Source organism: Coccinella septempunctata, chromosome 1 (genome assembly GCF_907165205.1).
Source record: "Coccinella septempunctata chromosome 1, icCocSept1.1, whole genome shotgun sequence".
Classification (NCBI taxonomy): domain Eukaryota; kingdom Metazoa; phylum Arthropoda; class Insecta; order Coleoptera; family Coccinellidae; genus Coccinella; species Coccinella septempunctata.
This window is the reverse complement of record NC_058189.1, coordinates 33,702,847-33,715,198: the sequence shown is the minus strand read 5'-3', so window position 1 is coordinate 33,715,198 and position 12,352 is coordinate 33,702,847. Positions and strand designations below refer to the sequence as shown.

The 12,352-nt window shown below is 34.2% G+C and overlaps 1 protein-coding gene across 4 annotated transcripts in view; it reads right to left on the bottom strand.

Moving 5' to 3' along the window:
- Nucleotides 1-12,352, bottom strand: part of LOC123311621 (rho guanine nucleotide exchange factor 12) — a 176,615-nt gene that overhangs the window by 22,318 nt on the left and 141,945 nt on the right. For all 4 annotated transcript variants that reach the window (XM_044895693.1, XM_044895680.1, XM_044895689.1 and 1 more), the window contains 5 exons: nucleotides 12,044-12,219; nucleotides 9,341-9,761; nucleotides 8,012-8,218; nucleotides 7,088-7,353; nucleotides 4,096-4,183 (listed from right to left, as the gene is read on the bottom strand). In XM_044895693.1, coding sequence (XP_044751628.1) covers nucleotides 4,096-4,183; nucleotides 7,088-7,353; nucleotides 8,012-8,218; nucleotides 9,341-9,761; nucleotides 12,044-12,219 — 1,158 coding nt within the window. The remainder of the gene's footprint in view (nucleotides 1-4,095; nucleotides 4,184-7,087; nucleotides 7,354-8,011; nucleotides 8,219-9,340; nucleotides 9,762-12,043; nucleotides 12,220-12,352) is intronic.

Here is a 12,352-nt window from a genome sequence, read left to right as displayed (position 1 = left end):
TGTTCTTCAATAAAAAAAAAAAAATTCCGTTTGACGAATAGAAATATTTCTGGCTTTCCGAGATGACGAACTGTTCGAATTGAATTATAATGAAAACCCCATATATTATTTGTGATGTCTGAAGTAAGATATACCTCTTTGCTTTTTGAACTGACCTACTAACAAGAGTAGTAGTCATTTTTGGCCACCTTCTTTTGTTTTCGAGTTATAAGCGAAAATTGGAAAAATGGCGATTTCGAAATAAATTTATATCCTCGCTGATACTGATGATAGAGCTCTGAAATTAAATCATTATACAGGCACTTTTTTAAGTAGAATCCAGTGGCGCGCTTGCCTTTTTAGCAGGATTTTTAATTACGAAGCTATGACCCAAAGTTATGTTTTTATAAATAGGAACACTAGATTTTTGTGCAATTTTTTGAAAGCTTAATTTTTACTGATTCCAAAAATATATAACATCATATAGTTTCTATCAATATAAATAATAGAAAATGGTCAAAAACCTTTTTTCCCAATATTTCTATGGTTTCTACTTTTGATGAGAATAGAAAAATGTAGCATCTTATGATTACCACAGTCTCCTTCTATTAGTCCTTTCATTTCTATGCTTCTTACTCGATTTCTCCAAAATTCAAATTTTGTGGAAATTGGTAAAAAGCATAGAAAGAATGACATTGCCGGAAGGAGACTGCTCTTGTTATGGAGAGTTCTATTTTTCCGTGTTCGTCAAAAGTTGAAACCATAGAAATATTGGGAAAATAGGTATTTGACAATTTTCTATTATTTATAATGATACAAACCATATGATGTTATATATTTTTGAAATCAGTGAAAAATTAGCTTTAAAAAAATTTCATATAAACCTAGTGTTCCCATTAAAAAAAAATTACTTTGGGTCATAGCTTCGTAATAAAAATCCTACTACAAAGGCAAGCACGCCCTTGGATTCTACTTAAAAGAGTGCCTGTATAATGTTTTAATTTCAAAGCTCTATCATCAGTATTAGCGGAGATATAAATTTATTTCGAAATCGCCATTTTTCCAATTTTCGCTTATAACTCGAAAACAAAAGAAGGTGGCCAAAAATGACTACTACTCTTGTTAGTTTCTCGAAAAAAGAGAACGAGAATGGGGTATCAGATTTAGTATATCTCCACTGGTTTGAAAGCTGTAGTGCTAAAACATCGAAATTTGCCTACCCTGTACAGTATTCACAAAATATATTTGTACATAGAGAAGTTAGAATATGGACCTCAATCAAAGATTATAGAGTAGAAAGATAGGAAACGAAGCGACTAGAGTGATGTGAGCGCCATCTGTGTTTCAAATGTGTTTTTAAGGCATATGACATATGAAATTTTGCGAGATGTCAGAGTTATATGGCCATTTTGATCAAACATGTTTTGATTTTCGTATCCATAGACAACCTCGTATCGCCTTTTGTTTTTCGAGCCCGTTCTAGTTGCTGATTATTGAAATTTTTGTCTAATTTCTTGGCGAAAATTTCAGAATATCGTTCGAAAATTATTGTATGGTGAAGAACTGTGGATCAAATTAAACGAATTTTACTAAGGAAAATGGGAATGTAAGTATTAACTGGTAACATGTGACTCGGTCATTCATTGATTTTTGTTTTCAGTGCTACGAAGTGGATAAAATTTTCAGGGCGTAAAGGCCTGCAAACATTACTGACTACACCATGTGCAATGAACATTTTACTGCAAGTAGATTGAGAACTGTTCATCCACGTGAATTGTTTTATGCAGGTGGCATCCCTTACTTGAAGGGCTCATGTAGGGGAAATTATGATTTTTTCACGTCTATTCAAAGATTCTCAATTGCCTTCAATATATTCAGAAATGCAAAAGTTTTATGGATTTCGATTTGGGAATCGGGTGACTGTCAAATTGTTGTTTGGAAACTCAAAGTTTTATGAAACCTTATATTGTGTCATGAAGAGACCATACCATGAAGAAATCATGAAAAAGCATGAAGAAATTATACTGACGGGCTTGAATACAAGGCTTGTATACCTCTGTAAGGTTTTTTTCAATTGTGGTTCTGAAAATTTTGTAAATAATATGTAAGTAACGGAAATGTGTATCCTAATAATAATAATAACTGTACTTTATTGGCCATCGACCGAAGTCCTTCAGCCTAGTGAATTACAAAAATACAAAAAAAAAAAAATTCATTCTATTTCAGTTTCTTCACTGCAGCTCAGATAGTCTGTCCATCACACTTCGAGTTGGAAATTTTCTGTGTGGGTTAGTTACCGGGGGGTCCTTGTGGAACATGATTTCAACATCCTCTATTTCTTTCAATCTTTGTGCAAATCTTCTATTCAGTTTCTCTAGTCTCTCCTTGATTGGCTGTATGTTGGCTTTTTCATATAATAGTTCATTTGATGGGTTGTGGAGTTTATTAAGTGGGTGTCTCAGTCGAGTTATGATTCTTAGTGCTGATCTTTCTCCTACTTCTATATTTCTCATTACCGAGTCCGCAACGTTTGTATATAGTGGATGTCCATATTCTAAAATTGGTCTACAGATGGTTTTGTAGATTTTGATGGAATTTTCCAAACTTATTCCTTGGTCGTTATATGTGAGGCATCTGAAATGTTTAGCTCTTGCTATTGTGTTTTTTTTGGCTATGTTGGAATTCAATTTCATATTGGCCTTGTTGTCTACTTGTATGCCTAGGTATTTTATTGATGGAGATGGTGATATGATGTTGTTTTCAATCTGGATTGTTGGTGAGTTTGGACGTATCTTATGATTGAATATTATCAGTTTTGATTTGCTTGGATTAGGTTGAAGTCGCCATTTGTGAAACCAGGAAACTAGACTGTTTGTGTAGAGTTGTAGGCCTTTCAGGCATTTTTGTTCTGTTTTTTCGTGTGAAATAACTATTGTGTCGTCAGCATACTGTAGAAGGTATTGTGATTGGCTGGGTGCATTATATATATATCGCTGCAGTATATGTTATAGAGGAACGGGGACAGTGGTGAACCCTGTGGTGTGCCCTGCTCTGGGGAGAACCAGGAAGAGGTCGTGTATCCTATGACGGTAAATATGAATATTGGTTCATATCAATTTCTGATATAAATTGTAAAAATTCAACTCAGTTTATTAATTCGAAACGTTTTCACAGAAAAAACACCTTTCACGTAACTATAGCAGATAACCATGTACCTAGTATCCTAGTCAAAGCTCTATTCGTTGTCCATAATTTCAAATTTTCGTAAATTTTTTATAGATTGCAAATAAAAATTTATCACATCCAACAGCGTGTTTCATTGATACCAATCGATTCCAAACAATGTTCAGATGAAAACTAACATCCTGATCACAAAACAAAACCATCCTTTTGTTTTGTGGCTCAGGATGTTTGTTTTCTGGTCCCAACAAGGTCAATATTGAAATTCAATGCAAGGAATAGAATTCGAATTTCGCGCCCCTCAATTATAAAACAGAAAACTGTTATTAAACAGTTTTTCTGTATTGATGATACGTTTCCAGCGCCATCTCATTGTCAAATGTGTTTTCACAGTACAAAATGTAGTCGGTTTTTAGTACTAGCGATATGAGGGCGTTTCCTGTCTTTCTACTCTATAATCTTTGGACCTCAATAGTATTGCCATTGAGTATTGAGTATATTAGGGGTTGAATAAGGTATTGCTTAAAGGGGGCGCTATATAGACAGAACTCAAGGTCGTTGGCAACCGTTCTGCCCAAATTCATAGGGGAAAGCTCTTGTTGTTACTCTTTGTTAGAAGGATTAAATTTTCATGGAAACTCGTATACCATTTTAGCAACCTTGAAGTTGTAGTCTTATAAAATCTAGTGTCTGCGTCATAAGTTATTCAAAGTCAAAGGTCAAAAACATCTATCATTATCATAGTTAGAGCATGAAATTTGTAACAAATTTCAACGCGAATACGAAATACGTTTAACTTGACCGGATTATCATTTGAATAAAAAATTCAATTCTGAATATTGGAAAAACAGATTATTGGATATGTAAAACAATAAGCTGTTTTCATGAAGTAGCAATAGTGCCAAAGTGGTTCGAAAATTAAATGGGAGTACTTACACATCTCTTTTGGCATCATCTTCCGCTCTGAGGTCATACATCTGACTGTTCATTGTTGATGTATTCACTAGAAACAAGGCATTTTTACCTGAAAAAAAAATGAGACTTAGTTGAATCAACAAGTAATGTAGCTCAAATTTAATAATTCACGATAGCCTTCACCTTGATATAATTCTTTACTATAAAGCCCATTTGCATTATTATGTAGAGAATTTACTCAAGCATTCATACACCGTGAATTCTGTGAAGTTACATACGTACCTTCGGTAGAATTCACTGTTCAGTTGCATACAAAATAATTTTCTTGCCAAAATTCTGTAGAGAATTTTCGGCTGTTACAAATGGGCTTAATGTCCATAATTTCATAAAATTTGAAATAAATATGTATATTCAGATTGACAACACCTGTCATAGGATATAATATGGACATCAACAAGTGCTACGGTCTGAATTGAACTAGCCAACTTGTCATCGTTTCGACCCCGCTCCATGGAAGAAGAGTGGATGCAGGCCATGGTTTCCACTCTCGTCGATGAAAAAATCTTCAGCCGGGGTCCGAAAGATAGCAGGTTGGCTAATTCAATTCGAACCGTAACATTTGTTGTCATTCATATCAGCGGGATCATGTGTAATTTAAATTAAACTAAAAACTCATGTTTCCATTAAATTTGGTTACTTGCAGTGGAAAACCCTGTTTAGTAAATTTTAACACGACCATTACATTACAATGGATGTTCCTGCAACTAGGTTTTTTAGTTCTTAGTTTAGCCTACTAGAATTATAATTTAGTTGGCTCAGGCCCAGTTGCAGGAACGTTCATTGAGATTTAATACACCATAAAAATTTTAATCTTTCATTTTTCCTATGGAGAGTAAGAGAAGGAGAACGATCGATGCTTTGAGACCATAGATTTTTTGTCCCCTAAAATATGTACCAATATGGTAGTTCCCGTTTTTGTAAACAGGCGCGCTGGCCATCACGGGAGTGCGAAATTTTGATTTAAACTAGTTGAAGTTGGCTGAGAGAACTGTTTTCCTGGTGACAGATGAAAGGAATATTATTATTTTCGATTTTTGATAAGAGAACAACATATGACCATGGTGAAATGTTGAAGCGTGCGCTAGTGTAAGAGTGTTTTGGCATCGGAAAGAAAAGAAAAAGAGATAAAATTTCCGAGAGCATTTTCGAGAGAAATTGGAAAAAACCTCACCTCAAGAATCGACTCCGAATCAATTTGTGTGTCAAGAGCACTTTTGCGATGAAGATATCGAAAAAAGATGATGAATTCATTATAAACGAAATCGAAATTGTCATCACTCGTGAGAAGTTGACTCTTCTGAATAAGAATATCTAACCAATAAAACTACATGGTTCGGAAGTGGATATTCTTGAAGGATTTTGTTGGCATAACATAATATGTATATGGTTTATATCGGTTCTCATCTGAGTATTGGAAACAGAATCTACTCTAATACATAAGTGATAAATCTGAGATTGCTACCTTTTGTTGTCTTTATGTGTACTACTCCTCACTGCGAATTTATATAATTTTGAAGATTACGGTAAACCAACTAACATACCTGTTTTCAATAAACAATGATAAACAAAAGTAGGTAAAAATTTTTTGATCAGTGATTTCTTTTGAATTTCATTGATTTCGTCATTTATTATGAATTAATAAAGCAGATATCATAGTCCCCTTTATAATATGACTTGTATTTTATTGCATATAATTCAGAGAACTCATATTTAATATAGATTTGAAGAAAGATATTTGAAAAATCATCAGAAAAACCACGATGACACATAACCTAAAATAAAATGAAGGCTATTCATTTAAAATTGACGCTAAAATCTTCACCCGTTATCGATAAACGTAGCAATCACAGCGACTTCTAGCCTACGTTCCACGTTTTCGGGGACACATTTCTAGTACGGCTATCGTTCTCCTTCTCTGTACTTTCCATAATTTTTCCCTTCAAAAATGACAGTTTTAAAAATAAAAGATTGAAATTTGAATGGAGTATTACAATGGGACTTTCCTGCAACTGGGCGTCAATTAAATGCTTCATAACGTGAGTTGGCAATGAATTTATGTTTTTCTCGTAAATGCTAAATTTGCCAAAGAAACTTGTAGAAATAAAAAAGTTAGTATAAGAATTGGGCTTTTCATGTTTCATTAGAAAGAAAATTTCCATCCAAAAAAAGTTGTGAGAAAAAAATATCTCACAGGTTTGCTATTTCAACCCTTTCTGAGCATAGTTCAGAGTTGAAAATAGTTTCGAAGTTTAGTGTCTTCAGTTTAATATACAGGGAAAATTAAAAAGAAAAACAATCTTTTTTGTTAATCTTCGGAGGAGTGTTACTTTTCCGGGAGGAGGTTTTTCAAAAAATGTTATACCAATTACCCACTTTAATTTTCCTCACCCCTTTCATTTTTTGAGTGTCATTGAGATACACCCAGTATGTCAAAAAACAAAAATTGTTATATTGGTGACAAAAAACATTGTTATCCTGCTTTTACACCAATTTTTTCTCCTGTTTATACCATAGGCCTAGAAAACAAAGAGGCCTGATGCCACAGGCGAAAACGCATCACCAGCTCCTAGATCTGTTGCTGCAACTGTGGCAACAAGAGGAACAGAGAAAATGCCAAGCAGTTATTCATAGACGCCGGGGTGAAACTTTTTCGGTGAATAGAACTGTGAATTTTAGAAATTTGCAGAGTTAAGGTTTTTAATGGAATTTCATACTCTTCTGAATATTGTATTTTTGTTACTGGGAACATATTATGTTTTTCAAAATTGTTTTCACCTGAAAAACTTTGCGCATAAATATTCGAAAGAATGGGTTTTCCTGAAGACAAAAAAACAAATCAATTCAATATCCTGAATTGGTTGATGAGCTCTTCATCATATTCAAAATGTTTACTCAGGGGTAATCAGAAATTTCTTTCAAATGACGATCACAAATAATCAAACTGCATACTTACACACAGCATTTATCCGCACCAACAACGTTGATATTTTGATGATAGGAGAGAGGGGATTCGTTTGACCAGAGGTGCCAGAGTGAAAATTTTTCAATACATATTTATCACCCTCTTTGTGCAGAATGACGACTACCTCTTCCATCAGAAGGACGTGTACTAATACTGAACTCTTGTTCGGCCTCCTCAGGTGCATTGGACCCTCCCTTACCAATTTGTATTTGGTAAGATCGAGAGGTCGGAACTCTTGACTAATTGGATCATTAGACCTGCAAGAGACGAATTAATTAGTGACCAACAATTTGAAGCAAAGAAATGTTTTTTTTCGCTTCATTTTGAATAGAAATGCTTGTATTTCTTGAATGGGTAGATATATAGATGGTGTTTCTAAATTTATGCGAAAAATTTTAAAGAGTAATTTTTAACTCAAAATTAAGGGGCCTCTACATCTTTTTGTTCGAAACCCCTTCTCCTCCAAGTTACAGCCCTTTGAAGACCCTCCCCAATTTTGGGTATAAAATAACCCTCTGAAATTTTTCGCATCAATTTCGAAACACTCTGGGTGTAATATAAAGAGCGAATAAAAGTAATGCACGGTATTTATGTGCTTTCACTATTTTGTGTATATGATTTTTATTTGGAATCAGGCATATTTTCATGAATAATTGAGGAGAAATAGAAACCCAATGTATGAATTAATTTTTATTCGCTCTCTTTAAATTCTACGATTTTTTTGAGTCGAGGCAAATTTGTGTTTTATTTTTGTTTGGGTTTCACAAGTTTTATTATTCCTTGGCAATTTCTTATACAAATAAATGAATTGCCTCCAAGGAAAACGGACCTTTCATTATTCTTGTGCATCGAGAATTTCGATTAATGTTAAATTTTATATATGATGGTATATGAGTAGGGTAGTATCTGTATTACCTTTCGAAATTGCTTTGGTCCAAATGCCTTTGAATTTCCTCCAAACGAGCTTGGTTCAAGGCCATTTTTGCAGCTTCATTGACGTGGTTCACTATTTCTTTGGATAGCTGATAAGCTTTATTTAATTTACCGAGTTCCTCCTCGTCGCCGTTGCCCTCTTGCACAGCTCCTATCAATCGTTCCAATAAGAGAGGCAATTTTGATAGCCTGAAATTGTGAAGAATTCGATACACCAAAAATGAAACCAGTGCAAAATGTGTCATATAGTCAAAAATGTATACCGAGCTTTCTAGGGGTTCATTGAAAAATAAGTACAGTTTGGTGAATAAACAAATGGCCCAAAATGCATATTGATGGAGATATATCCCTCCAAAGTTGATAAAATTGAAAAATTTTTCTAAACGGCGAATTGCACCAGATTATTGCAAGAATTTACGCAGGAGCAAATCGGTTATTTCAATTTTGTTCCAGAGTTTGGGAGTGAAAACCCTATAAAAAGTTTCAGAAGATAATAATATGCTTCTCACCGTTCTTTGTCTCTCTGAAAAAGAGGTCGGAAACTAGCTGTTTTGCTCTTGTTCATTTAGTTTCCGAGATTCCCTCACTGGGTATATAAAAACAGCTTTCAAATGCCAGTATTTCAGTTTCTGTAATAGGTATATAAAAAAATTTTCCCCAAATTTGCCGCCCCCCTGAAATTTGCCGCCTATGCTTCAGCCTACTCAACCTCTATAGTAAATCCGCCACTGCCCCAGAATGCTCGGTACACATTTTGGACTCACCCTGTACATATTGATTGATTAGAGGTCGAATACACCTCAGTTTTCTCACCCTGAAATTATGGATTTTTTTGTTGAAGAATCATATAAGAGAATTCTGCTGGACGTAGAGGATATTCAATGCGGAAGAGGGAGTAAGTTGAAATCCAATCGCACATTGGTCGAAAGATCTACATGTTATGATAAATAATCCAGTGCTGAACTATAACAGAATGTTCCTTCTCTCTCACACATACTAGAAGGCGGTGGGGATTGGATACCTCATTCGAGTATTCGACAGAGAAGGAGCATTTTGTTATAGTTCAGCACTGGATTATTCATTATCATAACACGTAGATCTTTCGACCTTCAGAATGTGCGATTGGATTTCAGCTTACTCTCTCACGCACTGAATAATCTATACGTCCAGTAGCATTCTTCGAAATATGTCTTAGGCATAAAAAACACTTCGTTGATTTACATCTAGCTAGACTACTTGTCGAATACTACTTCTTAAATATCGACAAGCAAGAAAAACCCTGTATACATTATAGCAATATAATAGGTTTACCTTTGCATTTCTGCAGGCAGAATGGCTTGAAACTGCAACCTTCGGCACTGTCTCTTTTTCTCTCCTTCAGTCAATATACTTTCGAATTTAGAATCACGTTTTCTCCTTTCTTTTATTAGCTCCAGCGCCAACTGCTGTCTCTCGCAGAACTTTGCAGCTGCCTCTTTGAATGCTTCTCCGGTGTTACCACTGAACATGTTGAGAAGCAAATCTCCCAAATTTCTCACTATCGGATCTTCCCTTCTTTTTTGAGTCATCTCGTGGTTGAACTGCCGATGGATTTGCAAAAGTTCTTTTATATTGGGAAAGATGAGGGAGAGTTCTTCAGGCTTCAACACTTGCGATTTCTGTAGAGGTTTGTAGAATATCTTGTGGAGTACATTCAGACTTCGCATATGGGATTTTTCAGTGTAAAATAATTCTAAAAAATATAAAAGATTCCATTAGAATTGATGCCCGAAGTATAAAATATGCCTACTAAGAAATAGTCACAGCGAAAGATACAGTCAGCGTACCATATAGAGCTAAGATTCTGGCAGTAAAGAGATGTTGTTTGTTACAGGCTCTCCAGATGCCGTGAAATCAACCTTATTATTTCAGGCATTCAATTAATAAACCATTTTGAATTAGAAACTTGATACATTCAAATAATTCCACATTAAATTGAAATGAAACCATTTATCATATACAGGCTGAGTTTTAATCACTTAAAAACACCACTCAAACAGTAGGTGTATAACCTTATTTGTTTTGGACTCATCAAAGAGAAACCTGTACTGTATATTGGAACCCACCTGTAAGAAACTTGGTTGATCTCCACAAGTATAATATACACGGCGAGTCTCTAACTCGTAGAAATATTTTAACAGTAGATCAAAAGAACAGTAGGTCAAAAGAACCACCTTTTTCCTTTACCATTTTTTCCGAATCGGCTCGGTTTAAAATATAAAGGGAGTTGAAAAACATGTTATTTTTAGTTCTATCTCACAAACGGTTTTATCGAATGAAACGAATTTCGGAATATGGTTCTTCATTTGATTAATGAATCTTGTTAGAACACAATATATCACCCACGTCTTGAATGAAACTATCTGAAAAATATTTGAACGTTTTTTAAAATCAAAGTATTTTTCATGTTTTCTGGTACAATGCGCCGTTTTCGAGCAATGTGATGTTTTATTTTTCTATCGGTAGCATAGCTCATTATGAAAACTTGAAATGGCTTTATCCTTTATCAGGGCCGAATAGGAAAAAATGGTATAGAAAAAAGCGTTTCTTTTGACCTCAAGAATCTACAGTTGAAATATTTGTACAAGTCAAAGACTCAGCCTGTATAATATAATTTCATTATATTATATAATATAATAATATTCATTATATCCTTGAAGAATTCGAGAATTAATCTCATCATGTCTTACATATTCTACTCCTCACAATAATTTTTCGAATTGCGAATATGTATCCAAATAATTTTGATGAAATATTTCCGACAATTCTGAGGGAATCTATCGTTAAACTATAAAGGGCGTCTTAGACTTGTTTATATATTTCAACAGAAGCTTCCTGAGGTCAAAAGAACCCTTCACAATTTTTTTTTAATTCGGCTTGATGGAAAATATACGGGTTGTTAGAAATCCATAAGAAAAATGTAATTTTCAGTTATATCTCACAAAGAATTCAATCGTATGGAATGATTTTCGGAATAGAATTGGTCAATGATGTGATTAATCTTTTTCGAACACAAGATATCACCCACATCTTCCAGTTTCTTCATTACTACCATTACATTACAAATTCAAAAAACCAAACTCTTAAAAGTAAGTTGAATACTCACTAACGAATGTTTTACCATTTTGGAAAAGTATTCTCCATATTTTCTCCTATAATGCGTCGTTTTCGAGTAATCTGATATCGAAATTTGTTTGAAAGGTCTACAGAATTAAAAATTTTCTACATTGAATAATACACTCTTTTTCTTCTATCTTTCAAGTTATGTGCCTGGATGGCGCTATCTACACACTACAGATGTGTAGTGTCATAGATTTAGCTTGTTATTAAGATGTCTAAAAACATCTTACTTGTTATTCTGAAGGGAATTTTGTTGTCACTTCAGTATTCTATTTTTGGGAACGTTTGAACGTTCATTCTTTTATTTAAATGATAGTTAGAATGGGTTATGTTTGAATCTGGTAACTCTTGTACAAAATGAAATGAACAACGATAATAAATGATTACACATTGAAATTGAATATCAGAACAAATATGGGTAGTTGCAAGTTGAATTCGTTAGTATCGCGAACAAAATTGCGGTAAATCATTTATTTCATTATAATAACTACTTCGTTCACTAATATTTATTTCCTAGGTTAAAATTGTATATCCAATGCTTTGAAAAACTTTAGTGTCCGGTTTCCAGGGTCATTATGAAAACTTAAAATGGCTAGACTTTTTTATCTAGGCCGAATGCAGAAATTTTCAACGGAAAAAAAGTATTTCTTTCGACATCCAGAATCTACTGTTAAACTATATGTACAAGTCAAAGACTCACTTTGTATGTATAAGTCGAAGATTCAATCTTAGATTAATAAAAACTGTAGTTGAGGTTCAATACTAATTATTATGCTATGATGCATTAAATTGACTTATAATTCGAAAAGTAATGAAGTGTTCCTTGTAAGATATTCCTCATTTCGAGTAACTCACCGTTTATCACATCTTGTCTCTTCTTCTCGTGTGGTGGCAGATTGTTCAACTGTTCAGTACTGATCAGGTCCTGCCAGTTGATGTGATCAGAGTCTGCGTCCATGTCGCTATCGCCGTCGGACTTATTTCCACGCAAGGAATCGTTTGGATTACTTGGGCTTTCCGACAATCGACCACTGCAATCAAATTGAAAACTTCAATGAATATAACATTCCATTTGCAGATGCAAATTGATGAAGCCTCAGAAGAGGTTAAAGGCCAACACTACTTTCAATCCCTGACGGATTAAAAGTGCATTTTAGCAGTGTC